The sequence below is a fragment of the Engystomops pustulosus genome, chromosome 2 (assembly GCF_040894005.1).
Source record: "Engystomops pustulosus chromosome 2, aEngPut4.maternal, whole genome shotgun sequence".
Taxonomy (NCBI): Eukaryota; Metazoa; Chordata; class Amphibia; order Anura; family Leptodactylidae; genus Engystomops; species Engystomops pustulosus.
In genome coordinates, this window is record NC_092412.1 from 119,065,705 (window position 1) to 119,092,745 (window position 27,041).

General features: G+C 44.1%; 3 protein-coding genes across 5 annotated transcripts in view; 2 read left to right on the forward strand and 1 right to left on the reverse strand.

Moving 5' to 3' along the window:
• The window catches only part of C2H11orf54 (chromosome 2 C11orf54 homolog), a 25,885-nt gene extending 12,283 nt beyond the window's left edge, over window positions 1-13,602 (reverse strand). Inside the window, exon 1 of the mRNA XM_072136182.1 lies at window positions 13,548-13,602. The gene's annotated coding sequence lies outside the window, so the exon portion shown is untranslated. The remainder of the gene's footprint in view (window positions 1-13,547) is intronic.
• The window catches only part of TAF1D (TATA-box binding protein associated factor, RNA polymerase I subunit D), a 20,310-nt gene extending 596 nt beyond the window's left edge, over window positions 1-19,714 (forward strand). For both annotated transcript variants that reach the window (XM_072136184.1, XM_072136183.1), the window contains exons 2-7: window positions 761-846; window positions 5,550-5,712; window positions 7,494-7,866; window positions 10,664-10,839; window positions 14,013-14,064; window positions 19,526-19,714. In XM_072136184.1, the coding sequence (XP_071992285.1) occupies window positions 5,558-5,712; window positions 7,494-7,866; window positions 10,664-10,839; window positions 14,013-14,064; window positions 19,526-19,618 (849 nt within the window). In that variant the 5' untranslated portion in view covers window positions 761-846; window positions 5,550-5,557 and the 3' untranslated portion in view covers window positions 19,619-19,714. The remainder of the gene's footprint in view (window positions 1-760; window positions 847-5,549; window positions 5,713-7,493; window positions 7,867-10,663; window positions 10,840-14,012; window positions 14,065-19,525) is intronic.
• Window positions 19,715-21,168: 1,454 nt separating this feature from the next.
• The window catches only part of LOC140118356 (uncharacterized), a 315,197-nt gene continuing 309,324 nt past the window's right edge, over window positions 21,169-27,041 (forward strand). For both annotated transcript variants that reach the window (XM_072136177.1, XM_072136178.1), the window contains exon 1: window positions 21,169-22,011. The gene's annotated coding sequence lies outside the window, so the exon portion shown is untranslated. The remainder of the gene's footprint in view (window positions 22,012-27,041) is intronic.

The following is a 27,041-nucleotide window of genomic DNA, read 5'->3' on the forward strand; positions in this document are numbered from 1 at the left end:
GTAATATCGTTATCCTAGAAAACTCATTCATGAAGCCCATTGTATATGGGTTGGCTCTGGTTAGAGCCTTTGTAAGTTATTACAAAGTTGTAATAAGCCACCTTCACACACATTGGGCCTTATTCATCAAATGTGTCTGCAAGCAAAACTCAGCTAGTTGCTTATGACAACAAATCATAGCATAGCTTTCGTTTTGAAAACTGCTGTGGGAAAATGAAAGATGTGCTCTGATAGGTTGCCATGAGCCAGAAGAACAGTTTTGCTCTCAGGCAATTTTGATAAATCTCCCTAATTATCTTTTTGTTTTTGCTGTCCTTATGTCATCAGTTACTGAGACTGCATAAATGGGCACGTGGCATCTGTTTTTGTGGATGAGCATAAAAAATGGAAGGCTGACAGATGATGTCAGTAGCTTGTCCTTTCCCCTTGGAGGCTAACATAATTGTGTTACATTGCAACTGATGGACAGCATACGGATGACACCTCTGTGACATGGGCATGGGGTAGGTCCTGCTCTGCGATTTCTAAAGCCTCTTCATGGTTTATTGAAATGATTATGTCACTGTGCCATCTGTTGGCTAGCACACGGATGAAAACAATGTTCAGCAACACATGTAAGTATGTGGTAAAATCATGGATTCCACCTGAGACTTGTATTCTACAAAGAAGAAATAATGGTGTTCTTGCGGTACTTTTTCCTTGCAGCAGCGGCTTTTGTAGTTTTTTAAATTATTTTTTTTTCTTTTTCTCCCTTCTTCAGGTATTAGCAGTTCAGTTTGTTACATTCCTCTTACTATGGTGTAGATGAAGGCTTTGGCACACACTTATTCAGAACAATCGTTCATGGTAAGTAAATGTACTAGAACATCTTTCAGTTGTTTAGTCGAACTTCAGCCTATCAGTTAATTTTAAGTCGTCATTTCTTTTCCTCAATAGACACCTTTCTTGGACTCAGCTCAGAAAGTTTCTGTTAAATTTCTATATTAAAAGAAATCTACAAATATACATTGAAAATGCAGTAGCTACACTGATGCATAAACATATCTTGTTTAATCCCTGAACCAAGTGGTTTTGCTGAAAAAATCATTCACTTCTCCTCACCCTAATTATACACTGCTTCAACCTTGTCCTGCTCAGCATAAGCCGAGAATACGTCATGACTGAGTTGTCCCGGACAGGCAGAAGTAATCGTGAGCAAAACCACACGGTTCAGGGATTAAATAAATTATGTTTCTGCATCAGTGTAGCTGCAGCATTCTCAAGTTAAGTTTGGTTCATAATGCATGAAAACAAATGGTGTATCTGACTATTTTGCAGTTATTGGAAGACCAATGTTTGTACATAGTAATGCTGCATTCAGATCTTATTTTAATCAATCCAATGTAAGGGTATCCTTTCAACATAGGGCTAAAATATATCCCATGGCATGCAAATACAGTAGGATACATGCTTCAGGGCGTGGACCTTCCCAATGGGAGATTTATGAAGCACTGATAAGTTATGTGCCAGTGTTTAAAGAGGACCTGTCACCGTGGAAAACCCACAGACGGAGGTCGCATTAACGCCTCACCACGCGTCATAGATGCGTGATGAGGCGCCATTACCCCCCAAAATAATTGCCATGCGTAAAAGAACGCATGGCAATTATTCCCTGTAGCGCGCAGGCTGAGCGGTTCAGCGCGCGCTGCAAATGAGGGAAATGTCTATAGAGTGATCGCAGCGCGCGCTGGACCTCTCAGCAGGACACATGACTCAGTGTCAGGGGCGGGAAGGAGAGACCCGCAGCGAGAGCGCAGGCCCCGGACGAGGCATGTGGGCAGCGGGGCTGCCGCTCCCCGTCCTGCTCCAAATGCTGCCTGCGTTTATGTGATCGACGGGACCGGGTGAGTGTGTGCAGTGTCCTGTTTGAGTGTGCAGTGTCCTGTTTGAGTGTGCAGTGTCCTGTGTGAGTGTGCAGTGTCCTGTGTGAGTGTGCAGTGTCCTGTGTGAGTGTGCAGTGTCCTGTGTGAGTGTGCAGTGTCCTGTGTGAGTGTGCAGTGTCCTGTGTGAGTGTGCAGTGTCCTGTGTGAGTGTGCAGTGTCCGCGCAGTGTCCTGTGAGCGTAGTGTGTGTGTGTGTGTGTGTGCGCGCAGTGTCCTGTGAGCGTAGTGTCGTGTGTGCGCGCAGTGTCCTGTGTGCGCGCAGTGTGTGTGTGTGCGCGCAGTGTGTGTGTGTGCGCGCAGTGTGTGTGTGTGCGCGCAGTGTGTGTGTGTGCGCGCAGTGTGTGTGTGTGCGCGCAGTGTGTGTGTGTGCGCGCAGTGTGTGTGTGTGCGCGCAGTGTGTGTGTGTGCGCGCAGTGTGTGTGTGTGCGCGCAGTGTGTGTGTGTGCGCGCAGTGTGTGTGTGTGCGCGCAGTGTGTGTGTGTGCGCGCAGTGTGTGTGTGTGCGCGCAGTGTGTGTGTGTGCGCGCAGTGTGTGTGTGTGCGCGCAGTGTGTGTGTGTGCGCGCAGTGTGTGTGTGTGCGCGCAGTGTGTGTGTGTGCGCGCAGTGTGTGTGTGTGCGCGCAGTGTGTGTGTGTGCGCGCAGTGTGTGTGTGTGCGCGCAGTGTGTGTGTGTGCGCGCAGTGTGTGTGTGTGCGCGCAGTGTGTGTGTGTGCGCGCAGTGTGTGTGTGTGCGCGCAGTGTGTGTGTGTGCGCGCAGTGTGTGTGTGTGCGCGCAGTGTGTGTGTGTGCGCGCAGTGTGTGTGTGTGCGCGCAGTGTGTGTGTGTGCGCGCAGTGTGTGTGTGTGCGCGCAGTGTGTGTGTGTGCGCGCAGTGTGTGTGTGTGCGCGCAGTGTGTGTGTGTGCGCGCAGTGTGTGTGTGTGCGCGCAGTGTGTGTGTGTGCGCGCAGTGTGTGTGTGTGCGCGCAGTGTGTGTGTGTGCGCGCAGTGTGTGTGTGTGCGCGCAGTGTGTGTGTGTGCGCGCAGTGTGTGTGTGTGCGCGCAGTGTGTGTGTGTGCGCGCAGTGTGTGTGTGTGCGCGCAGTGTGTGTGTGTGCGCGCAGTGTGTGTGTGTGCGCGCAGTGTGTGTGTGTGCGCGCAGTGTGTGTGTGTGCGCGCAGTGTGTGTGTGTGCGCGCAGTGTGTGTGTGTGCGCGCAGTGTGTGTGTGTGCGCGCAGTGTGTGTGTGTGCGCGCAGTGTGTGTGTGTGCGCGCAGTGTGTGTGTGTGCGCGCAGTGTGTGTGTGTGCGCGCAGTGTGTGTGTGTGCGCGCAGTGTGTGTGTGTGCGCGCAGTGTGTGTGTGTGCGCGCAGTGTGTGTGTGTGCGCGCAGTGTGTGTGTGTGCGCGCAGTGTGTGTGTGTGCGCGCAGTGTGTGTGTGTGCGCGCAGTGTGTGTGTGTGCGCGCAGTGTGTGTGTGTGCGCGCAGTGTGTGTGTGTGCGCGCAGTGTGTGTGTGTGCGCGCAGTGTGTGTGTGTGCGCGCAGTGTGTGTGTGTGCGCGCAGTGTGTGTGTGTGCGCGCAGTGTGTGTGTGTGCGCGCAGTGTGTGTGTGTGCGCGCAGTGTGTGTGTGTGCGCGCAGTGTGTGTGTGTGCGCGCAGTGTGTGTGTGTGCGCGCAGTGTGTGTGTGTGCGCGCAGTGTGTGTGTGTGCGCGCAGTGTGTGTGTGTGCGCGCAGTGTGTGTGTGTGCGCGCAGTGTGTGTGTGTGCGCGCAGTGTGTGTGTGTGCGCGCAGTGTGTGTGTGTGCGCGCAGTGTGTGTGTGTGCGCGCAGTGTGTGTGTGTGCGCGCAGTGTGTGTGTGTGCGCGCAGTGTGTGTGTGTGCGCGCAGTGTGTGTGTGTGCGCGCAGTGTGTGTGTGTGCGCGCAGTGTGTGTGTGTGCGCGCAGTGTGTGTGTGTGCGCGCAGTGTGTGTGTGTGCGCGCAGTGTGTGTGTGTGCGCGCAGTGTGTGTGTGTGCGCGCAGTGTGTGTGTGTGCGCGCAGTGTGTGTGTGTGCGCGCAGTGTGTGTGTGTGCGCGCAGTGTGTGTGTGTGCGCGCAGTGTGTGTGTGTGCGCGCGCTGTGTGTGCGATGTGTATTACAGAAATTTTCATACTCCTCCTCGGGTAAAAATACTCCTCAAAAATGGTGAGAGGAGTATTTTTACCCTTCTGGAAAAATGTTAGTGCGACCTCTGCCCACAGACCAAATATGCCCCCTATAATCCTCCACCCAGCCCCTTTTCTCCCTAGCGTTTTTTTTTTTTAAATTTTCAAATGCAGTAAATTGATTTAAAACGATTCGACCTCTTACCAAATAAGAGGTTGGATCGTGTATCTGGTGTGCTGGCAGTCTGCGTTATTCATTAGGGAGCGTGCAGACACACCCCCAGCACGCCCCTGCCAGCGGTCACATTGTTCGAGACTCAGCCGCAACATGGCTTATTCACATTGCTGGGCGGCCGCGTCGGGGTTTCTTACAGCGGCATCGCATCGCTGCCGGCTTCTCGTACTATGTGTCCGCTGGCAGGGGCGTGCTGGGGGTGTGTCGGCACGTCCCCTAATGAATAACGCCGACTTAAAAAAAAACGGCTAGGGAGGAGGATTATGGGGGGTACATTTGTTCTGTGGGTTTTCTGCGGTGACAGGTCCTCTTTAATGTTCTCTCTGCCCCTTTGGTTGCCTCAAATATACTAAGAGCCTTAGTATATCTGGCACCCGACCACATGGCCAGGCTCTTCTACACCAATCCCTGTCTGGCTTAGAATTGTGCTATATCCAGCGCCAGACTGTAGCTAATGCTCAGCTGCCGACTTAACTCAATAGACTTGAGGGTGGTGTAAGAGGGAAAAGGTTGTGTGCCAGGAATTGCAGCTTTATCAAGGCTGGTATGCCAGTTGTCCTAGATGCACAGGAGTGAATTAGGGAAAATTCTAGAGCAGTGGTGGCAAACCTATGGCACTGGTGCCAGAGATGGCACTCGGAGGCCTCCCAGGCACAGAGTCTGCTAGACCTGGCATCTTCCTGCAGTTTCAGGCAGTCCAAGTAGTGCCCTGTTTTAAAGTGACTCGTCCTGTCTGAAGAGTGAAAAGGTGTAGACCGGGTCGGATTTGAGCTCAAAAATTCTGGTAACAATAAGTTTGTTACTGCCTAAATTGCCATGTTGGCACTTTGGGAAAAGCTAGTGTGTTTTGGGTCCCATTTTTGGCACACTATCTCTAAAAGGTTTGCCATCACTGCTCTAGAGAGACATGAAAATGGACTTTGTTCAACATGACAGAGAATGTATAGAGAAGAATGATATGACCTTTCTAAATCCAGGAGTGCACAACCTGATTGTCATAAAGATGTTCCATGTGATGTATGATAGTATTCAGTATGCCAGGCTTTGTTAGCTCCTAAGGGGATTGTCCTGAGCTTTAGTATGACATCCTTTAACAGGGTCTTGTCACCACTTGTAAATATTCTTCCTATGGTGCCAATTCTTTTTTTTTAATACCATATATATAATTCAAATGATGGGAAATACATAAGTTTGCCTGTAGATATTAGAATAATACCCCATACGGTTTTGTGCATCCTGCAAAAAATGTATAAACTTGTTGTATTTTGTTCTTCATTCAGAATGAGAAATGGATTCCTCCAAAGGCCCACAAATGCATAATTGCGATATTGAATCTGAGCCTTTTGAAAGGCCAGCTGAAAGCAGTGCGGATGTAGAGAACAGAAAGGATCAGCAAAACCATGACAAAGGAAGTGATGTCCACACAAGTGAGGATAACAACAGGTAGGTAGATTATTGGTCATGTGCTGAATTTTACCAGAAGCATGCCATATTTCTGCGCTCTGGAGCGCGAAGTGAGAACATACTAGGAGCTTCTTTTCTTGACAATTCTCATTATGCTTGAACCACTACTTAAAGAGAACCGTAAAGAGAGAGCAGAGGCAGCCACAGGAGCGGCAGAGCCTCATTATCATACATTTATAATTGTTTTTTTCCACAAAACCACTCAGTTCAGGGATTAAACAAGATATATTTCTGCATCAGTGTCACTACAGCATTCTTAAAGGGGTTTCCCCATTGTCACGGCGAGGACGCCGCCGCCTCGTCACGTCACGTGACGTGGGGTGCAACTGTACGGGTTAATTTAGCCTACTCAAACTTGCGCTCACCTTTCACTCAGGACACAAATTGAGCCTAAATCACACCTCATACAGCTCCAGCACCAGAACCAGACCTGTTGCCACCACTTATTGCATTTATACTGGGACCAATAAGTATCCCACTCTACATCAACTCTTGCTCTCAAGCAGTCACCTTGTCACACCACTAGACATGCACACTCAGCACTTTAGCAGTAACACAGCTAACCACACTTCACAAGGCTATGAGTTCGCAGAGCATACAGGGACCAAAATTAAAGTGAAAAGCTTTAATTACAAAAAGTTGATCAGTGCATAAAAAGATATTAAAAACAAAAGAATTACAAAATAAAATGACACACAACACGGCAAAACAGTTATAAAATAAAAAGGGAGAAAAATAACAGAAACTTACAAACTTAAAGTAAATCCTGATCCCTGGAGGTGGGAGAAATAAGGAACACACTCAGCTTGTCAAGCAGCCCCCAAAATGTGAACACCAATTCTTGGATTTCATATTGTTTTATAACTTCTCAGTTTGGTTCAGATTTCAGAACCGCCCATTCATTAATTAGTCCAGAGGGTCATTCAGGATTGGGGAAAGTGTTAATGAGGGGGGAGAGTCCAGGAATATTTAAACAGTTCTTTGTTTCCAAATCCTGATGCAGAAGAGGGGGGGTAGGGAGACCAAATGTCCTTTGGGGTCTGAACAGACCAGTCTTCAGTTCAGAGGTTATCAGGCTGTTAAAGCTCCAGGATGTCATAAAAGCTGCCTGGACGCTTCAATAGGTGCCAAATATTTAAACAAAGTTTGGAATTACCCTGTAGTTAAACCAATCTTATACATTCACAATTAATATCTCCTTGACACCCATGAATCAAAGTTAGCTCATGAGACCCCTACAGATCATGAAAACGAGGGGTCAGATGGGGTCCCAGTTACCTCAGTCGGACCCCTTGTCGCTCCCGGTGAGTAATGGAGCTGACGGCTGCCATGACCGTTCTGCTCCATTCATGGAGCACCACGTTCGTCGATGTCCGACGGCTCCATTGAGATGTATGGAGCAGAACGGTCATGAACGGCTGTCTGCTTCATTACTCTCCGGGAGCAATGAGGGGTCTGACTGAGGTAACGGGGACCCCATAGGACCCCTTGTTTTCATGACCTGTGGGGTTTCATCACTGAGTTAGGCCCCAAGTACAGGATATGTGGGAAAACCCCTTTAAGGTATGTTTTGGTTTATAATGCATAAATGTAAAGGGTAGATTTCCTGTAAAAGCCATGCATGTCTACTTGTTTAATAAATAATAGATCTAGGGACTAGCCGTGTAGCCACCTCTTTTAAACAGCTATTTTAAAACGGCTTTTTTTTCCTTAACATCTGTTTTGCTAATATATAAATAATATTTTTCTTCTTGTAATAGTTTTTTCCAGGATACGATTGGATGTGCTCCTAGCAGGACTAGAAGAATGAGTAGAGATAAAGGAAGGACACCGCATTCTTTGTCTGCTTTCTATTGGTCCTCTGATGCATCTGACTATGAGCCAAAAAAAATCTCTGATGAAATAGCAGAGTATTTGAAAAATCCTTTCCGTAGGAAGTGGACACGCAAGAAACGGAGAAGAAGTATAAAACGGTACTTAGGCATAAAGAGAACGTGGAAGAAAGGCCCCAGAAGTAAACCAGCATATTCCATTCCGCGTGAAGAGAGAAAGCGACGACTCCGTGATCGGGGAATACAGTTTTCCTTTACACCAACCAAGCATCTATCGTTTAAGCAGTATTTTTCGTATGAGGTAAAGCACTGGGTGTCCATGTATCCTGTCAAAAAAAAAATCCTTCAATTACAGGGATCCAATCATTTTTGTAGAACAGCCCCCTTAAATGAAAGTGTTTCCAGGTTAGTGTTATCGATACGTTTCAGGTCAATGAGCTTGGGACCTCCTCCATTCAGTTGATTGCAGGGCCAGAATCCTAACAGAGAGCAGAGGCAGAAGTACAGCACCCCTTTCTGTGTAGTGACCAGCCCCAAGAATTGCAGCCTAGGTCCTATTTAAACCCTACGCGCACTTCAACGTAATAGTACATGGAGATAGATTGTCACTATCTAAGCCAATAAGCAAGCGTTAATCATGCTGCATAGGAGCATAAGTTTGTTATCAATGTTAATACATTATTTTATGTATACATTTCACTTTTGCAAATATGTAAATGAGACAAAAGGGCTCCAGGGGGAGTCTCCAAAGTACCCCAGGTTCTGACTCTCACACCCCCATGAGCTCTTTTCTCCCACCTTCATGCTCTTTATGTACCTGCCGTATTGTTTCATTCGTAGTGAGTAGAATAACCTCTATTTCTGCAAGATTTCCTGCATAGAGAAGGAGGGGGGAAGCACCGAAGAGGCAGCAGTGAGTATTAGAAACATAGAGACAGGGGCGGACTAGGAATTTAAAGTGGCCCTGGAAAAAGATAAAAAGTGGTCTCATGATATAGGCGGGGCCAATTTACTTTAGGCGTGGCCATCACAACACACACACAGGAGGCACTAGCACACCTTCCGGCACTCAACTCTGCTTCCATGCTGCTAGGCCCGGGCTTGGCTGCGGGGGCTTGGCCTCCTGTGTGTAGCTGGAGCAGCTCTGTGTAATGTGCGCTAGGGGTGACATCTGCAGGAGAGAACTGGCTGCCTGCACTGCCACCCACTGCTGTGCATCCATATAATAAGGTTAGTTTATCATATGGATGCAACAGGGAGGGAGGGCAGTGCAGGCAGCCTGTGCATAGGAAGTGAGCTGCTCAACAGCTTGGCACATGTGTAGTGAGGGAGAGGAGGGGGCCCGGCCCTGCATGAACTAAGGAGGAATGGACCAGCCCCATCAGCTGCTTCAGAGAAGCGGCCCACCGGGAAGTCTCCCAGTAAAGTCTATGACCTGTCCGCCCCTGCATAGAGACCAGGGAGGCAGACCCAAAGGTTTGGGAGGGCATGTAAGAGCCAAAGCCTGGGAGGTCTCTGGGGATGCCCCTCGGAGACTTGTGCCTCATTTATACCAAAAACACTATATTAAGGTTCCTTACAAACATATGCCCCAATTTGTGCTGCTGGGAGCTACCCAGCAGCACAAATCGTTAATATACAGCAGAATAAAATTTATTTTTAAAATTGGAGTTTCATCAGTTAAAAATGATGATTTATCATCAGAATTCCAAAAATTTTGTTCAGTGTATAATTTTTGTACAGTATTTACATCAAAACATGACCAATATGCTGCAAAAGAACACCAAGAAAAACGAAACAAAGTTTTTTATGTAACTGTTATTGGAATCAGTGGGAGCTCAAAATTGGCTTCCAAAATCTTATCAAAAACCACATCGAAAAATTCTTAAGTCAATCTTTTTTCACTTTATGTGTAGTGTTTGCGAGGGTTTCCTCCGGGTACCCTGGTTTCCTCCCACACTACAAATCATACTGCTAGGTTGATTGGGGACAGGGACCGATTTGGCAAGTTCTATGCAGTCCTGCCTAATCTGTGTACATATATTACACACACATATAAATATACATGATAGGTTCCATAGGTTTGTTCTTAAGTTGAATTTGTCGGAACTGTATATTTTTATGAATTTTTTTTTTTGGTCTGCGCGACAATTGGATTTTAAAAATGCTGGATTCACATAAGAACCAGGATTAACACTAAAGCTGAATTGCGGACACCTCTGATAACTGATATATATATATATTATCAGAGGTCGCATTAACGCCTCACCACGCGTCATAGACGCGTGATGAGGCGCCATTACCCCCCAAAATAATTGCCATGCGTAAAGTTATGCTTGGCAATTATTCCCTGTAGCTCGCAGGCTGAGCGGTTCAGCGCGCACTGAAAATGAGGGAAATGTCTATAGAGCGATCGCAGCGCGCGCTGGACCGCTCAGCAGGACACGTGACTCAGTGTCAGGGGCGGGCAGGAGAGACCCGGAGCGAGAGCGCAGGCCCCGGGCGAGGCATGTGGGCAGCGGGGCTGCCGCTCCCCGTCCTGCTCCAAATGCTGCCTGCGTTTATGTGATCGGGACCGGGTGAGTGTGTGCAGTGTCCTGTTTGAGTGTGCAGTGTCCTGTTTGAGTGTGCGTTAGTGTGTGTGCGCGCGCAGTGTCCTGTGAGCGTAGTGTGTGTGCGCGCTATGTGTGCGGTGTATTACAGAAATTTTCATACTCCTCCTCGGGTAAAAATACTCCTCAAAAATGGTGAGAGGAGTATTTTTACCCTTCTGGAAAAATGTTAGTGCGACCTCTGTATATTATACACCATAGACCATTTTCTAGCTGTACTAGATCTTTCTTCTTGTACGCATAATATGCACATAGTTCATAATCATGGAGGGTGCAAGAATAGGACCAGGCTAAAGCTGACAAAAATGGTGACTATATGGTGTGGGTTTTTTTTCCTTGGATTAATGTGGTAATTTTTTCTAGGTTTATGCATCTGCGGTATGGCACTTTGCATAAAATTATATCTTCTTAAGGAGCTACTTCTGCATTGTTTGTACTTTTGTCTTCTGAAGTGTCTTGTAATTTGTGATTTCTTTTTGTACGCAGCAATGTGTATTGGGTGGTTTCATGAACCATTTAGAAGATATTAAATATGAGCGTAAATTAAAAAAGTCTCTGGATAACATGCAAATGGGTGAAGATTTGGAGAATGAAAACTTTCATATGAGGAAATACTTGTATTTGGATGAGGATGGGCCATTATCCCCAATTTCTGAGCCTGGGTAAGCGGCATTTCTGCCTGTTTCAAGATTTTGATGGATATTTTTCACACCTGAAAAGGTGATATATTGATTATGTGGCACACATTTTTGTGAGGTTTATGTTGTGTTGCGGAGTGTAGCTTTACATCCCTTTCCCTGCCATACGTCCTCACAGGGTGGCATATGTATAGCTAAGGACATATGTGACACTTCCTCAATTCAGAGGGCTATAACATCATCTGTGTGCCACCTAGAAACACTAGGTGTCGGAGCCGGAAATATTCACGTATAAAGTTAGAATTTCGGGTGCAATTTTTATATATAAAAATTTCTCCCGACGGCACTTTAACATTTAATATCTTCGGTTTCCTGACTCGCAACAGATTTAGATTCATATGAAGGAATATTCTGCTCTTTCATAGGAAAAAAGAATTGAGTTTCTAGGTGCCACAGAGCCAAAATATAGCCCTCTGAATTGTGCCACCCCTTCTAGATTCTTATATTTCGTGTTTTTTTTTTTTTTTTTTAATACAAAAATTGAGTGAAACGAAGATCATTTGATCCTCTTCGCCTAATGTGGCTACATATTATCACTGCGACCCAGAACATGTCCAAAAAGTTATGTTACATGAAAAACACACATTCCTGAATAAAGTTTTTATTTCACACCATCCCTCCATTATTTATACCTATGTTATGGCGTTCTTACTCAAATTCTTATGAACCACTGAGGGCTCCCTTATTGCACAGCTAATACAATGGTGCACACCTAAGGGTACATTCACACAACCGTCTGGGGGGACATATATTCAGCAGCAAATTTGTGACCGCATATACGTCCCCATAGACGGCAATGACAGTATGGTGCCACATGTGTAGTGCTGTAAATTGGGAAAAGATAGAGTATGTTTCCTATGGGGAGGAGAGCGGGTAGAATGTACCCTAAAAGTGACTTTTGATATCTTATTATCTTGGTTTGTGGATATATCGGTTTTTATTTGGGTTACATAGCCTACCAGCCTCCTGTAGTATGTAGCCTACCAGCCTCCTGTAGTATGTAGCCTGCCAGCCTCCTGTAGTATGTAGCCTGCCAGCCTCCTGTAGTATGTAGCCTGCCAGCCTCCTGTAGTATGTAGCCTGCCAGCCTCCTGTAGTATGTAGCCTGCCAGCCTCCTGTAGTATGTAGCCTGCCAGCCTCCTGTAGTATGTAGCCTGCCAGCCTCCTGTAGTATGTAGCCTGCCAGCCTCCTGTAGTATGTAGCCTGCCAGCCTCCTGTAGTATGTAGCCTGCCAGCCTCCTGTAGTATGTAGCCTGCCAGCCTCCTGTAGTATGTAGCCTGCCAGCCTCCTGTAGTATGTAGCCTGCCAGCCTCCTGTAGTATGTAGCCTGCCAGCCTCCTGTAGTATGTAGCCTGCCAGCCTCCTGTAGTATGTAGCCTGCCAGCCTCCTGTAGTATGTAGCCTGCCAGCCTCCTGTAGTATGTAGCCTGCCAGCCCCCTGTAGTATGTAGCCTGCCAGCCCCCTGTAGTATGTAGCCTGCCAGCCCCCTGTAGTATGTAGCCTGCCAGCCCCCTGTAGTATGTAGCCTGCCAGCCCCCTGTAGTATGTAGCCTGCCAGCCCCCTGTAGTATGTAGCCTGCCAGCCCCCTCTAGTATGTAGCCTGCCAGCCCCCTCTAGTATGTAGCCTGCCAGCCCCCTCTAGTATGTAGCCTGCCAGCCCCCTGTAGTATGTAGCCTGCCAGCCCTGCCCCCGATATAATACTTGTAGGAAAAAAGCCGTATCCCGGGGCGGCCCGTCGCAGGCACCATGACGTCAGCCATACGCTGACAACATAGTGTGTGCCAATGCTGGCGCACATAGTATGTCAGCGTGCGGGTGACATCATGGTGCATGCCATGGACCTCACTAGGACATGGTGCCGATGCCGAAGCATCGGTAGATGGAAGAGGGGGCGTCGGCAGGTGAGTACACTTTTTTTTTTTTTTTTTTTTTTTTTTTTTTATCACTTTGAAGTATCACTAAGTATCACTGAGGCATCTCTGAACTCTACACATGTTCATCTATTACATTTAGGAGATGTGAAAGTAATTACTTTCTGTTTTGGGCACATCTTATGTATTTTTAATAAAATTTTACATTTGCTGTAATTTTGGTTTTAATTTAGGTAAACGTCAAAAATCAGAATTTCTCTGGCCAATAACGCAAGAAAATTACCTGAAATGCCTGCCAGTGAAAGGGTTCAACTACATGCACTGACAAAGATTCTTCAGTCATTTACATACACATATTTCTTATCTTTCTTGTATTTTACAATCTTTACATAATAAAACCTATTATAGTTATTGCTCTAATATCATTTTAGATGTTGTTTACAGGTGACAATTATTGTGACTGGCAGGCAGATTTATATGCAACAAAGATCAATTATATGTGTATAAGTTGACAATTCTTGAAATCGGTCTAATATCTGTGTGAATGCACCAAAAAGTCAAAAACTTGAGTATGGGGGGGGATTATAGGTTGTGTTTTTCTGTACTGAGAGGTACAGACTACAAAAAAATTGAGGCTTCCATGAAAGAAGAGGCCATAGGATGACTGCAAACACAATCCGAGCTATGCAGAGAAAAAAATACAATATTCTTATAGGAACCTCAAAGGTGTCTAAGAAAGGGAAAAAAGATTTGGAAGAAATGATAGACTAGATCTATTTTGTTTGGGGTCCTTACCTGGACACCTTCGTCTTGTAAGTTACTACCGGTAGTTGTTTTCTTTCCTGCTGGAGAAATTTATGCCGGATGTACTTGGATACTAAACATGTTTGGCAGTCGGCAATTTATTCCTTACTGATCTAGTTGTACTGGTAGGTATAAGTAATGTTTGCATATTAAGCTGTGAATAAATTAATTAGTATTTACAGGCTAGTTAAAAAAGATTTAACGTATGACACGCCGTATAATCTGACATTATTTGGAATTCTTTATCAGATGTTTTGGTATTCCCAGTGAGGAGTGTATTGACTTGTTCTGTATACTCTTCTCTGAGAAAGCGAGTATTTGTGTACACTAATTTTTTGGAGGGAGGAGGTGTACAGTATACATCTTATGTCCACTTGTTCCTACTCATGTATCTTGCTTGTGGTACTTAAAATCACAACTTATCTTGTAAACTTATTATATTTCCATGTATTCCAGAGAAAACCTTAATGAAGATGAAGCAGAGGGAGAAGAAGAAGTAAAAGTTGAAGTGAGTTTCCTTTTATTTAATCGCTTCATTACCAGAGTCTTTCCCCCACACTCCCTTCCTTACCAGGCCAATTTTTCAGTTTTAGCAAAGGGCAATCGAGTATAAGCCGAGGCAGTTAATTTTACTACAAAATACTGGGATAACTTATTAACTCCAGTAAAAGCCTAGGGTAGGAAATGCATGGGTTGCAGCCTCCCCAGTAACAAAATGCTTTATATGCAGCCCTTCTCCCCCAGTAGCGAAATGCCCAATATACAGCCCTCCTTCCCCAGTTATGTATTCAATTGGGGAAATTTGTACTTTTTGCTTTTTGGGGGGTTTTTATGAAATTTGGAGAAATGTAAAAATCCGTTTTTTTTCCAAAAAAGATTAGGATTCCAAATTGTACGTATTGATTGTGCTTGGCACAAGATGTAATTAACTGGTGCATATTATGGATTTCAGAGGCTTTTGCTATTGCTGTGTTTTTTTTTTGTTTGTTTTTTTGTTTGTTTTTTGCCACTACACTCCCATTATACATGTTGTATTGGACCAAACCATTACAAACACTCTAAGTTTCTGCTCTTGAAAAAGTTGACACCCAAAATTGGTCAGAGTGCTATCCTAGTGCTATCTGTTTTATTGGTAATTGTAATCCTAATTTCATCAGTTTGATATTTACATCTGATCTCCTTGCAACATACACATGAATAACTGAACGCACTAGGTTGATATCTGTAATGTACCCCACAGAGTCGCCAAATACTAACTATGGATGTATAAAATTCTACTAACACACTATATACTATTATATGATTCCTAACTAGAGATGCATTATATAAACACATGACCACTAGGAAGGCTAATGCATGGTTTTCTCAGGGTGCAGAATACCTGCGGAATTCACCCAGTGGTAATTCTGCAGCAATTTGGAAAGCTTCATAAACTAGCGTCTGGTTTTATGCTGTGATTTTGCTGCAGCAGGGGGAAAGAGCACAGCCTTGAATTTCGTTGGAGAATGAGCAGCAGCAAATGCATATTTATAATCAAAAGCAAGCGGGGTAAACCAGGGACACTTACTTATAGATCCAGGCAATGTGACTGTGGTAGTCTTATATTTATTATCCAAGGTCTCCTTCCTTCTAAAATAACCTTTATTATTATGCTAATGAACCTGAGGGGCTAAACTAGCCCCTCTGTGATATGGCGTTACAAACAATTACATTTTCTTACCCTCCTCCACGACTTTCTCAGGACTTGTCAGCAGAAGTCTGCTACTGTATTATCTGGTAAAACTCATGGCTGAGATCGTTCACCAAACCGTGCAGTGTCGTGTTTTACGTACTGATCGCTGTTTCACGAACAGGACTCTGAGCATCATATTCATATATGATGCAGGGGTACCTTAATACTTGCGGAACTGCATTGCCAAACTGTAATCTTGACAAGAGTTTAGCGCTGCTCTTTTTCCAGGGAAGCAGGGAGTCCTTGGATCATATATCACTATGATTCATGGAGCCATGTCCATGGCACAGATCATTTTGTGAAACAGAACACTGCGTGGTCCGCGATTCCCTGATAAACCTCAGCCACGAGTTTTAAGCTCTAGTTTATTCTGTGGATTCTTCAGATGGAAAATCTGGGTGTAATGCACATTGTGTGTGTGTGTGTGTGTGTGGGTGCCCTGTAGGTAACTTCACACTTTTGAAGAAGGACTCCAGGATGTACCTCAGTAGCTATTTTACATTGAGAAGCAAGTTGCAGTTGGCTTATTTATGATTTGTACACGGCTGCATATCTTTCATGTCCGGGGACAGAACTCATTCCTGCAGATGTCAACCTTTGCAATCCTATGACTAACTGACCTGTTACTTGCAGTGGATGAAAAGTCTACAGTGGAAAAGGCATTTCTACTGCAGGTTTTTTTCCCACATTCTGGGTAAGGGATTTTCATCAATCCCATACATTACAATGCTAACGTATTATGATGCAGATTTATCGTGAAATATCCATGCAGCTGATCTACGTGCAATACAAACTGAATGAGACATGTGGACAAATGTGCGTATACACTCGCTCGGGTCAGGAATGGGTAACAGGAAAAGGGGTAAAATGCCTAGAGATAAGTACAGTAATAAAGAAACAGTAAAATCTCTGTCCCACAAAAGCAGGGAGATTGTGCTGTTGCTTTTATAAAGTTTACTAAAACTTTTCGGTTTGGAATGATTACTGTGACAGGCTGTCAAAGCGATCATGTACCTGTGGACAGTCTCTAAGCTGTGCAATGAGATCTCTGCTGTCTACAGTGGTAGGCAGCTGGTTTATTGAATTGTATCCCATTATGTCTTAGTTAAATCGTCAAGAACGGTCCAAACAACTAGGGTTCTATGAATAGGCTAGTTCATACAGGCAGCTATAGAAATGTGAGGTGCAGATAAATACCAATTACTTTTTGTCCTTTAAATTGCAGAACCTGATGCGGCTATACTGGGGGGCAAGCCTGGCTATATACTAGGGGAGAAGGGACTGGGGAGGGGGCTGGTCAGCTTTATACTGGTTGGAGGCTGTGACCAATGTAAATCCCACTTTAGGCTTACACTTGAGTCAATAGGTTTTCCCAGTTTTTTGTTACCTCGGCGTATACTTAAGTATATCAGGTAAGACTCTTCTCTCCTCATTTTCACATGATTTTGTAGGGGATTTTTTTTTTTAAGTAAATTAGTAAGATTTCCCATAAAGGGAATTCTGGAAATTATATTTCATACCCTGCTGGAAGGGACTAGTAGTTTAAAAGAGGTAAAAGATTGTGACCGGTTCCCTTTAAAACCACCCAAAATTTGTTAATGTGGTTTTACATTTTCAATGAAACCGCTACTGATCTAACACTAGGTTTAAATGTTTCATGTTGGAGTACAGTTTAGGAATGAAAATTATAGAATTATTTGTCCCTATTAAATAGAACCTGGCAAACTAAATATATTTTCATAAACTGCCATGAGAAAGAATTGACCCTTTTTCTACATTGTCCCTACTTGTTGAAGCAGCTCAAAAGGATTCCATCTCAGCCTTTATCTAACTCATCCATACAGTAACCCCTTAATGACCGCCCGTATCGTGTTTTTACGGCAGCCATTAAGGATACTTATTCTGACACGCTGCCTTTCGCACCACAGACGAAATGTCGGGCCAGTCCTCTGTGGCGTAATACATGACTCGCAATCACATGACCGGAGGAGTTTCTCTCCTGTCTGGCCATTGGCTGATCAGCCCCATTGCATCTTTGATGTTCCAATGGCAAGGAACATACAATACAAATCTTCTCCAAATAGCGCTGCTTTCATTGTATGCCCGGTCGTGTGCCCATACAGCAGTTTACCACCACGAATAGGGTTATGGGCATCAAACTTTGCAGATTATTTCATCATTTAATTCATTATGATAGTGTCTTTTTTGGCCTAATAGAAGTTGACTTCTAGTGGGGTAATTTATGCGGTTTTACTATTATTTAGGCCTTTTAAAGTCACTTGAAAGCTGAGTTGTCCCTCAAAAAATGAGTTTTGGTGAGTTCTGAGCCTCATAACATCTTAGAAAAATGAGGACACTAAAAAACCATGTCATCATAAAGCAGACATTCCAGACATGTTAGTTAAGAAGCTTTTTGGGTAGTTTTACTTCCTTACTGGAAAGCAGAACATTTCGAACTTGGAAAATGGAGAATTTTTCCAAACTTTTGACAAATTTTCTTTTTTTTTTTCAGAATGGAGCTCAAAACTTATCACTTAAATTTTATAACTAACATGAAATACAATCTCAAAATCGCCTGGATATGTTAAAGCATTACGAAGTTATAGCCAATTATCGTGACATGTCAGAGCATGTATAACTGCCTGGCATGCTTTTTCCTCTTATATACACATCTGAGATGCAGACATCAGCTACACAAGTACCAGATATGATCTCTCCTCGTACACTTGTCAGATACAGACATCGGCTACACAAGTACCTTATATGATCTTTCTTCGTACACACATGAGATACAGACATCAGCTACACAAGTACCAGATATGATCTCTCCTCGTACACACGTCAGATACAGACATCCGCTACACAATTATCTTATATGATCTCTCCTTGTACACACGTCAGATACAGACATCCGCTACACAATTATCTTATATGATCTCTCCTTGTACACACGTCAGATACAGACATCCGCTACACAATTATCTTATATGATCTTTCCTCGTACACATGTCAGATACAGACATCCGCTACACAATTATCTTATATGATCTTTCCTCGTACACATGTCAGATACAGACATCGGCTACACAAGTACCAGATATGATCTCTCTTCCTACACACACGTCAGATACAGACATCAGCTACACATGTACCAGATATGATCTTTCCTCGTACACACATGAGATACACAGACATCAGCTACACAATTACCTTATATGATCTTTCCTCGTACACACATGTGAGATACAGACATCAGCTACACAAGTACCTTATATGATCTCTCTTCGTACACACATCAGATACATATAAGGTACATGTGTAGCTGATGTCTGTATCTGACGTGTGTGTATGAAGAGAGATCATATAAGGTACATGTGTAGCTGATGTCTGTATCTGACGTGTGTGTACGAAGAGAGATCATATAAGGTACATGTGTAGCTGATGTCTGTATCTGACGTGTGTATGAGGAAAGATCATATAAGGTACATGTGTAGCTGATGTCTGATCTTTCCTCATACACACGTCAGATACAGACATCAGCTACACATGTACCTTATATGATCTCTCTTCGTACACACACGTCAGATACAGACATCAGCTACACATGTACCTTATATGATCTCTCTTCGTACACACACGTCAGATACAGACATCAGCTACACATGTACCTTATATGATCTCTCTTCGTACACACACATCAGATACAGACATCAGCTACACATGTACCTTATATGATCTCTCTTCGTACACACTCGTCAGATACACAGACATCAGCTACACATGTATCTTATATGATCTTTCCTCATACACACATCAGATACAGACATCAGCTACACAAGTACCTTATATGATCTCTCTTCGTACACACATGTGAGATACAGACATCAGCTACACAAGTACCTTATATGATCTTTCCTCATACACACATGAGATACACAGACATCAGCTACACAAGTACCTGATATGATCTCTCTTCGCACACACGTCAGATACAGACATCAGCTACACATGTACCTTATATGATCTTTCCTCATACACACGTCAGATACAGACATCAGCTACACAAGTACCTGACGTGCACTCTTATCCCATACACATGCCTGCATCCTGTAGAAGTTGAATCTCTCATTAATAATCTGAGCTGAACCTGCTGCCATGTCTGATGGTGGAATCAGAAGTACGAATTATTTAGTTGCTTTGTGATTCTATTGTCCTAACTGACCTTTTTATATTGCAGGAGCACAGTGCCTTCATTTTGAACTCCCAAGAACCCACTAAGGAACATTGGCAAATAAGGAAAAAAAGATCTGCCTATTATGAGACTTTTTAAGAGGATCCATATAAGCTTTATATACTTGTTCTTGTACATTGTTCTTTTATAAACTACATGTTGTTATTTTTAAAGAATAAATGGATAAATACCTGCTGTATGATTTCATGCTCTGTTTACGCTGGTGCATGGGTCTACTTAAAGGGTGATAAAATGAACAGGATCCAGTCCAACCAAGCATTCTTTATCTTGAATGGCTGGGAGTAGAGAGATAATTATTATTACCTTAATCCAGCCATTGTAGCTCCATTGCATGTGATTTATTTAAAAGGTATTTTGGTATCCATCTCTCTCAGCAGCCATTTCATGGTGAGGTAGGAAGGCATTGCTATTATGGGATTTCTACTATGTACACCCACATTTAGCCTGAAAGTAACACAACCATACAACACAAATACCACCTAGCAATGTTGTGTTCACTTGTCGTCACAGAAAAGACAGCTCTGCATCTATAGGTATTACTAGTGCATAATCACAAACGAGAGCTACAAAAGTAGTTATGGTCTGCCGGGTGATGGCTGTCATCTGATGTGTTGTGATTGCTTTTATAATAAAATGAAGATTACAGTACAGTTCCAGGTCTGTTGTCGGCATCTGTGTTTAATGCAGTGGCAGATTATTAAAGGCCACAGTGCTCAGAAGTGCCCCGTTTCAGTGTGTGCCACAGTTCTCTCCCTTCAGGCCCCATTTACAGGTGCATATTCACTGTAGTCCTGTGAGAATTCAGAGACTCCTGATATCATTTATGAGTATGAACCTGGGTCCGGATAGTGCTTACTATAGCAGTGATGGCGAACCTATGACACGCGTGCCGCCCAGCGCCCGCGGTCCGCACCCCCACCCTGTGTAATGTGCTGTCCCTGTGTAAATGTCCCGCCCCCGTCCCTGTGTTTCTGCCCCCTGCTTACCTGTCCGGCGCCGCGTTGGTCCACCCACCGTCTGCAACTTCTCTGGCTCCTCTAGGCTGCAATGCGCGCTGCTCGTCACGTGACTGAGGCGACCTGACGTCAGGTCACTTCAGTCACGTGACCCGAGGCGCGGTGCAACCTGGAGGTGCCGAGCCGTCTGCAGTAAAGCTACAGGGAAGAAGACATCACTGGGTAAGTATATAAGTTTATTATTATATTTTATTTAAAGGGAGGCGGCTAGGGGTATTTTCTGTAGTAAAGGGAGGCAGCTAGGGGTATTTTAGTAGTAAAAGGAAGCGGCTAGGGGTATTTTAGTAGTAAAAGGAAGCGGCTAGGGGTATTTTAGTAGTAAAGGGAGGCCACTAGGGGTAATTTAGTAGTAAAGAGAGGCCACTAGGGGTATTTTAGTAGTAAAAGGAGGCCGCTGGGGTATTTTATTAGGGAAGGGAGGCCGCTGCAGGACATGTTATTAATAAGTGGAAGCCCGCTGCTGGACATGTTATTAATAAGGGGAGGACGCTGCTGGACATGTTATTACAAAATTAGTTTTTTTTCTAAAGGTGACACAGCACCCGAGTTTTGCTCGGTTTTTTGGCGAATTTTGACACACCAGGCTCAAAAGGTTGCCCATCACTGTACTATAGGAAATATCACTCCATATTTTAGCGGCTCAATGTGTTTGTGTCATCCTTGGAGCTTCACAGCCCAGAAGTGCTCTTTCTGCCCCTGTGATGCCATCTTCTCCATGCACCGGCTGAGGTCTCCCACTGCTTCCCACCTCATTATTTGGGATGGGGAATGTGCTTTGGGAAGTATCTCCTAGTTTTACTGCAGACAATTACTGAAAAAAGGAGGGAATCGTTTGTGCAACGTTAGGGGAGAGGACACCTTTTCAATGCCACACCATGTGAATCATTTGGTCTGTTTTATTATCTACCTCTCAAAAAACGTCTTGACAGGGTGGAAATGCTGCCTTGCTCGCACTTTGAGGCGACCAGCTGTATGACCAACATACTGCTTATTGCAGATTGTACAACTTGCTTAGTAAATGATGTTTGGACATTTATATCATTAGTGTTCAAGAAGGAAGAAACACTCCTAAAACGATTTCTCACCCCAGATCCAGACCAGGTCGACAATATAGTGACCGAGCCATACTATCAACTCCTGGTATGGTTTTCTGCAATTGTGTGCTCACACGCAAAAAAAAAACCTTCATGAAATAATTTGCTGCTGTATGGGCAAAGATCCAAATATTAGAGAGTTGTTAGCCCTGGTATAATGTCTTGCCTCAATTCACAGGGAGCCGGCTGGTATTGTGTACTTCCCCAATTTGGTCTCTAGATGCCCTCAGTGTGCGGTTTGGTGCCAGGCAACCAGTATACAACAGTCACTGTGCCTGAGGTGCAACTGCTGAGGTAACCAGTGCTGTACTGCGCTCCTGCTAAGACTGCTAGCACTCTCGTTCAGTCCACTCTGGCTCTAGTAAGAAATAACTTTTTTTATGTAATGCAATGTGTATATTCTTTACATTTACTTACGTTTGATCAAATATGTGTGTATTTTGATTTTAAAATCTCCAGAACATTTTACCTGTGTATACCTGATACCTATGTATCACTATGATTGTGTATATCACCTCTCACCTCTGTATAATGTTATAGGTATAAAAATAGCTGTTTGTATATGTGCATTATGTCATACATATGCTTATATAAACTATAACTTCATGCATGTGATTTTGGCTCACATCATTTCTCACACTAGTGGATATCTATATATAATGTATATGTGTATAATCAAGTGCCTAGTTTTTATTTTATTTTTCTCACTGTGTATATAGCTTCATACATGTGTAATTAATTTCATTCAGTTGTATACAAATGCATAGATGTGTAAATAACTTCATATATGTGTACATAATGTAAAACCTCACAATATCATAGCAAATTGTGTATATAACTTCATGCCTGTGTTTTTATATACCAGTATTTATCTGTACTTTTCATATTTGTATATAGATTTATATAATTTCATGTTTGGTGTATGTAGTTGCACACTGATGTATATAACGTCACATGTGCTGTTTTACACACATTTTAACCCCTTAAGGACGGAGGGTTTTTCGGCTCATTTCTCGCTCTCCAACTTCAAAAATCCATAACTTTTTCATTTTTCCGTGTACAGACCTGTGTGAGGGCTTATTTTGTGCGTAACAAATTTTACTTTCCCGTAATGTTATTTATTTTAACATGCCGTGTACTGCGAAGCTGAAAAAAAATTCCAAATGTGGGCTCAGTTTTTACGAGTTTCTTTGCTACAAATAACATGCCTACTTTATTCTTTGGTTCGGTGCGATCGCGGTGATACCAAATTTATATAGGTTTTATTGTGTTTTAATACATTTTCAAAAATTAAACGAATGTGTACAAAAAAGAAAAAAAAAATTTGCCATCTTCTGACGCTAATAACTTTTTCATACTTTGGCGCACGGAGCTGTGTGAGGGGTCATTTTTTGTGAAATGAGGCAACGTTTTCATTGCTACCATTTTGAGGTCTGTGCGACATTTTGATCATTTTTTATTTCATTTTTTATGTTATGTAAAAAGGTGTAAAAGTCGCATTTCGGACATTTGGGCGCCATTTCCCGCCTCGGAGGTCACCGCCGCCTGTAACCGTTTTTATATTTTGATAGATCGGGCATTTTGGGACGCGGCGATACCTAATGTTTGTGATTTTTACTGTTTATTATGTTTTATATCCGTTCTAGGGAAAGGGGGGTGATTTGAACTTTTAATATTTTATTAATTTTTTTTATTTTTTAAACTTTTTTTTTTTTTTTTTCACTATCTTTTAGACCATCTAGGGTACATTAACCCTAGATGGTCAGATCGCTGCTACCATATACTGCAATACTTCTGTATTGCAATATATGGCATTTTTGCAGCACATTCATTACAATGAGCCACTGGCTCATTGTAACGAATCTGCAGCTGCCAGATAGCCTCGTGTCAAAAGAAGACACGAGGCTACCATGGCAACCGATCGCCGCCCCCCGATGACGTTCGGGGGCGTGGCGATCGAAGGGCGTGGCGGGCGCCGCCGTCTTTTAAATGCCGCCGGCGGCAACGGGGGGGTTAATTGCAGTGATCGGTGCTAGCACCGACCGCGGTTATTAGCGGTGGGGGTTTTATGCATTATGCAAAAACCCCCACCTTTGTATGAAGAGGACTCAGCCCGTGAGCCCTCTTCATACATCCCTTATACCTCTGCGCCGTAGAGCTAAGGCGCAGAGCGTTAAGGGGTTAATATTTGTATAACATTAAACATGAAGCCATGTATGCTTCATTAATTTTTTGCATTTGTCTACAAGCTTTAGCAAAATGCCACAATTTATTAAAACATAACTTTTAATTCAGATAGAGGTCGGCACGGTGGCTGAGTGAGTAGCACATCTGCCTTGCAGCACTGGGGTCCTGGGTTCGAATCCCACCCAGGTCAACATCTGCAAAGAGTTTGTATGTTCTCTCCGTGTTTGCGTGGGTTTCCTCCGGGTACTCCGGTTTCCTCCCACACTTCAAAACATACTGTTAGGTTGTTTAGATTGTGAGCCCCATGGGGACAGGGACCAATTTGACATGCCTGTGCAGCGCTGCGTAATCTGTGTGCGCTATATAAATAAAGAATTATTATTATTATTATTATTATAAAAGGCGACCACTTTCAAGTCAGTGGTCCAATTCAACCACAATTCGTAAAAGAGAACACCTAGTGAACAAACAATCACATACACGGACAAAAATTGCCGTACCATAACCAATATTTACAAAAACAGCATGAGAGAGGGCCACATGTATTAGTGCAGATATGCCAGTGTTGGGAAGAAAAGGTTGGATCTCACCCGTCTTCGTCCAGAATTGGCCGCAGTAGGGACTGTTCCGTCCAGTGACCTATTATACCCTACTGTATCTATTAGCCTGGTCCCCCTTGTATTGCTCCCAGCCCTTACAAGGGCGGTCCCAAGACTGCCCCTATACAGACTGTTATGCCCTTACTCTAAGCTGCATAAGTCCATTAACTCCCTACGCGTTTCGTGCACCGGTCCTTGTGCACTCCTCAGGGGAATCTATAGTAGGTTATACTTGTGCTGGTATGCTTGCTGCGCCACGATGGGCTGCATAAGTATGCGCTAAGTAGCGCTAAGACTTTCTCCAAGACGGTGGCTGGCTGTGGCTCGTCCTAGGCTACTCCAAGAGGTGCAAGCATACACCTAGTCACTAGGTTGAAAGCACGGCGTTGGCGCCAGTTTACTGCGCATGCGCCAAATATATCTGTTCCGGCTCCGCCCGACAGCGTCGGCACCAGTTTCCGGCGCATGTGCCACAATTAGCGCCAAAAAATGGCGCGTGCGCCAAACATAGCCGTTTCAGCTCCGCCCATGCCCAATGCCCTCTCTGACGTTCGTCGGGGCTCATGTCATGGCGTGGGAGGAGTTTGTGTTAGGAAGCTCTCAGGGAGATACCCTTATGCTTCACTATAGACAGAAATCCAACTTCCCAGCTTGCATCCCCCATGGCAACGGGATGGCTCAGCTTAGTGTAAGCTATGGGGAAGAACTAGAAAATCTCCATTGGCTTATTATCCTGTCACTAATGCATCAATCGGGGTTGGAGATAGTTTGGTCAAAATAGGAAACTAGTTTATAGCAGGTTAAAAGTGCATAGTGGCAACAGCTTGAATTTACAGCGTATTGGACCACTTATTAGAGGTAAGAGGGGGACGGGGGTTCCAAAATAGAAGGGAGGATGGTGCACATAGGAGTGACTTAGAGGAAACGAGCATAGCTAAAAGCACCCGACTTCCACCCCCTATGGATGCCTCTCTGATTGATGTATTCCTTAATAGGGTAACTCATGACCTTAAACAGATGGAAAGAACCTTCCCTCAGTTTAATTGCACTAAAGAAGAAATAGAGGCCATAAACTCCCTTCAAAAGGACAAAACAATAACTATTAAACAATCGGATAAAGGGGGCAACATAGTCCTCCTTAAAACCAGTCAATACAAAGAGATGTGCCTAAACCTCCTAAATGACAAAGAGACATATGAAATCCTACCCGAAAACCCCACCAAGAAGTACATTCAAGAGCTGGACATTCTACTCCAGCAGGCAAAAACTGAAGGCATCATTGATGACGCCGAATTTAACTTCCTTAGACCCAAGAACCCTGTGGTAGCAACCTTCTATAGCCTCCCCAAGATACATAAGGGGCTTTCCCCTCTCAAGGGACGCCCCATTGTGTCTGGGGTTGATAATATCACACAAAATCTAGGTATCTACCTAGATAAGGTACTAAGGGAATTTGTTGTAGCACTCCCCTCATATACAAGAGACACCCTTGACCTTCTATCAAAACTAGAGGGTTTAACCCTCGACAAGGAGCATCTCATAGGAAGTGTGGATGTAGAGGCATTGTACTCTTCCATACCCCATAATATGGCCCTTAAAGCAGTAGCCCACTTCCTAAGATCAAGGGGCAGACAACATGAAGCACACAACAGGTTCCTCTTGAAGGCCCTAGAGTTCTGCTTAACCAAAAACTTCTTCCTGTTTGACGAAAGGTTCTACCACCAGCTCAGGGGCACGGCAATGGGTTGGCCGTTTGCGCCAACCTATGCCAACTTGCTCCTGGGCTGGTGGGAGGAATCCCTGGTATTCAATGATGACAACACACTGGATACAGAAAAAATAGATGCATGGCACAGGTACATAGATGATGTACTGGTCATCTGGAGAGGCCCTGCATCTGAGTTTACTACGTTTGTCCAAGAGTTAAACAGTAACCCCATTGGGCTACGCTTCACCCATGAAAGCTCAGGGACGAAACTGCCCTTTCTGGATGTCCTGATTACAAGAGATGAGGAGGGTTGCCTTGCAACTGAGGTATACCGGAAGGCAACCTCAACCGGATGCCCTAGCAAAAAATCGGAATGACCTCAAAAAACAAGATAAGAAGAGTGAGGATAAAACTATCAGATTAATTACCACCTTTAATAATGGGGCATCTGACGCCAAGAGAGTCCTGGAAAAGCATTGGGACATCTTATTGATGGACCCCGACGTGATCAGTAATCACCCAACTATTACATACAGGAAAGGCCGCTCGCTAAAAGATAGACTAGTTCATAGTCACTTCGCGCAAGAACAACGTTCCACTTGGCTGGACAAAACTGCAATTGTGGGTAACTTTTGTTGCAGTGGGTGCATTGCCTGCCCCTTCATGATGAGATGCAAAACCTTCACGTCTACAGTGACAGGCAGCACCTACAAAATCAAGCAATTCATAAACTGCAGGACTGAAGGAGTAGTATACAGGGCGATCTGTGAATGTAAACATGAATATGTTGGCAAAACTATCTGCCAACTACAAAGGAGGATAGGAGCACATTTGGGCGATATCCTGCACAAGAGGGACACTCCTCTGGCACACCACATTAACCTGGTCCACAACGGA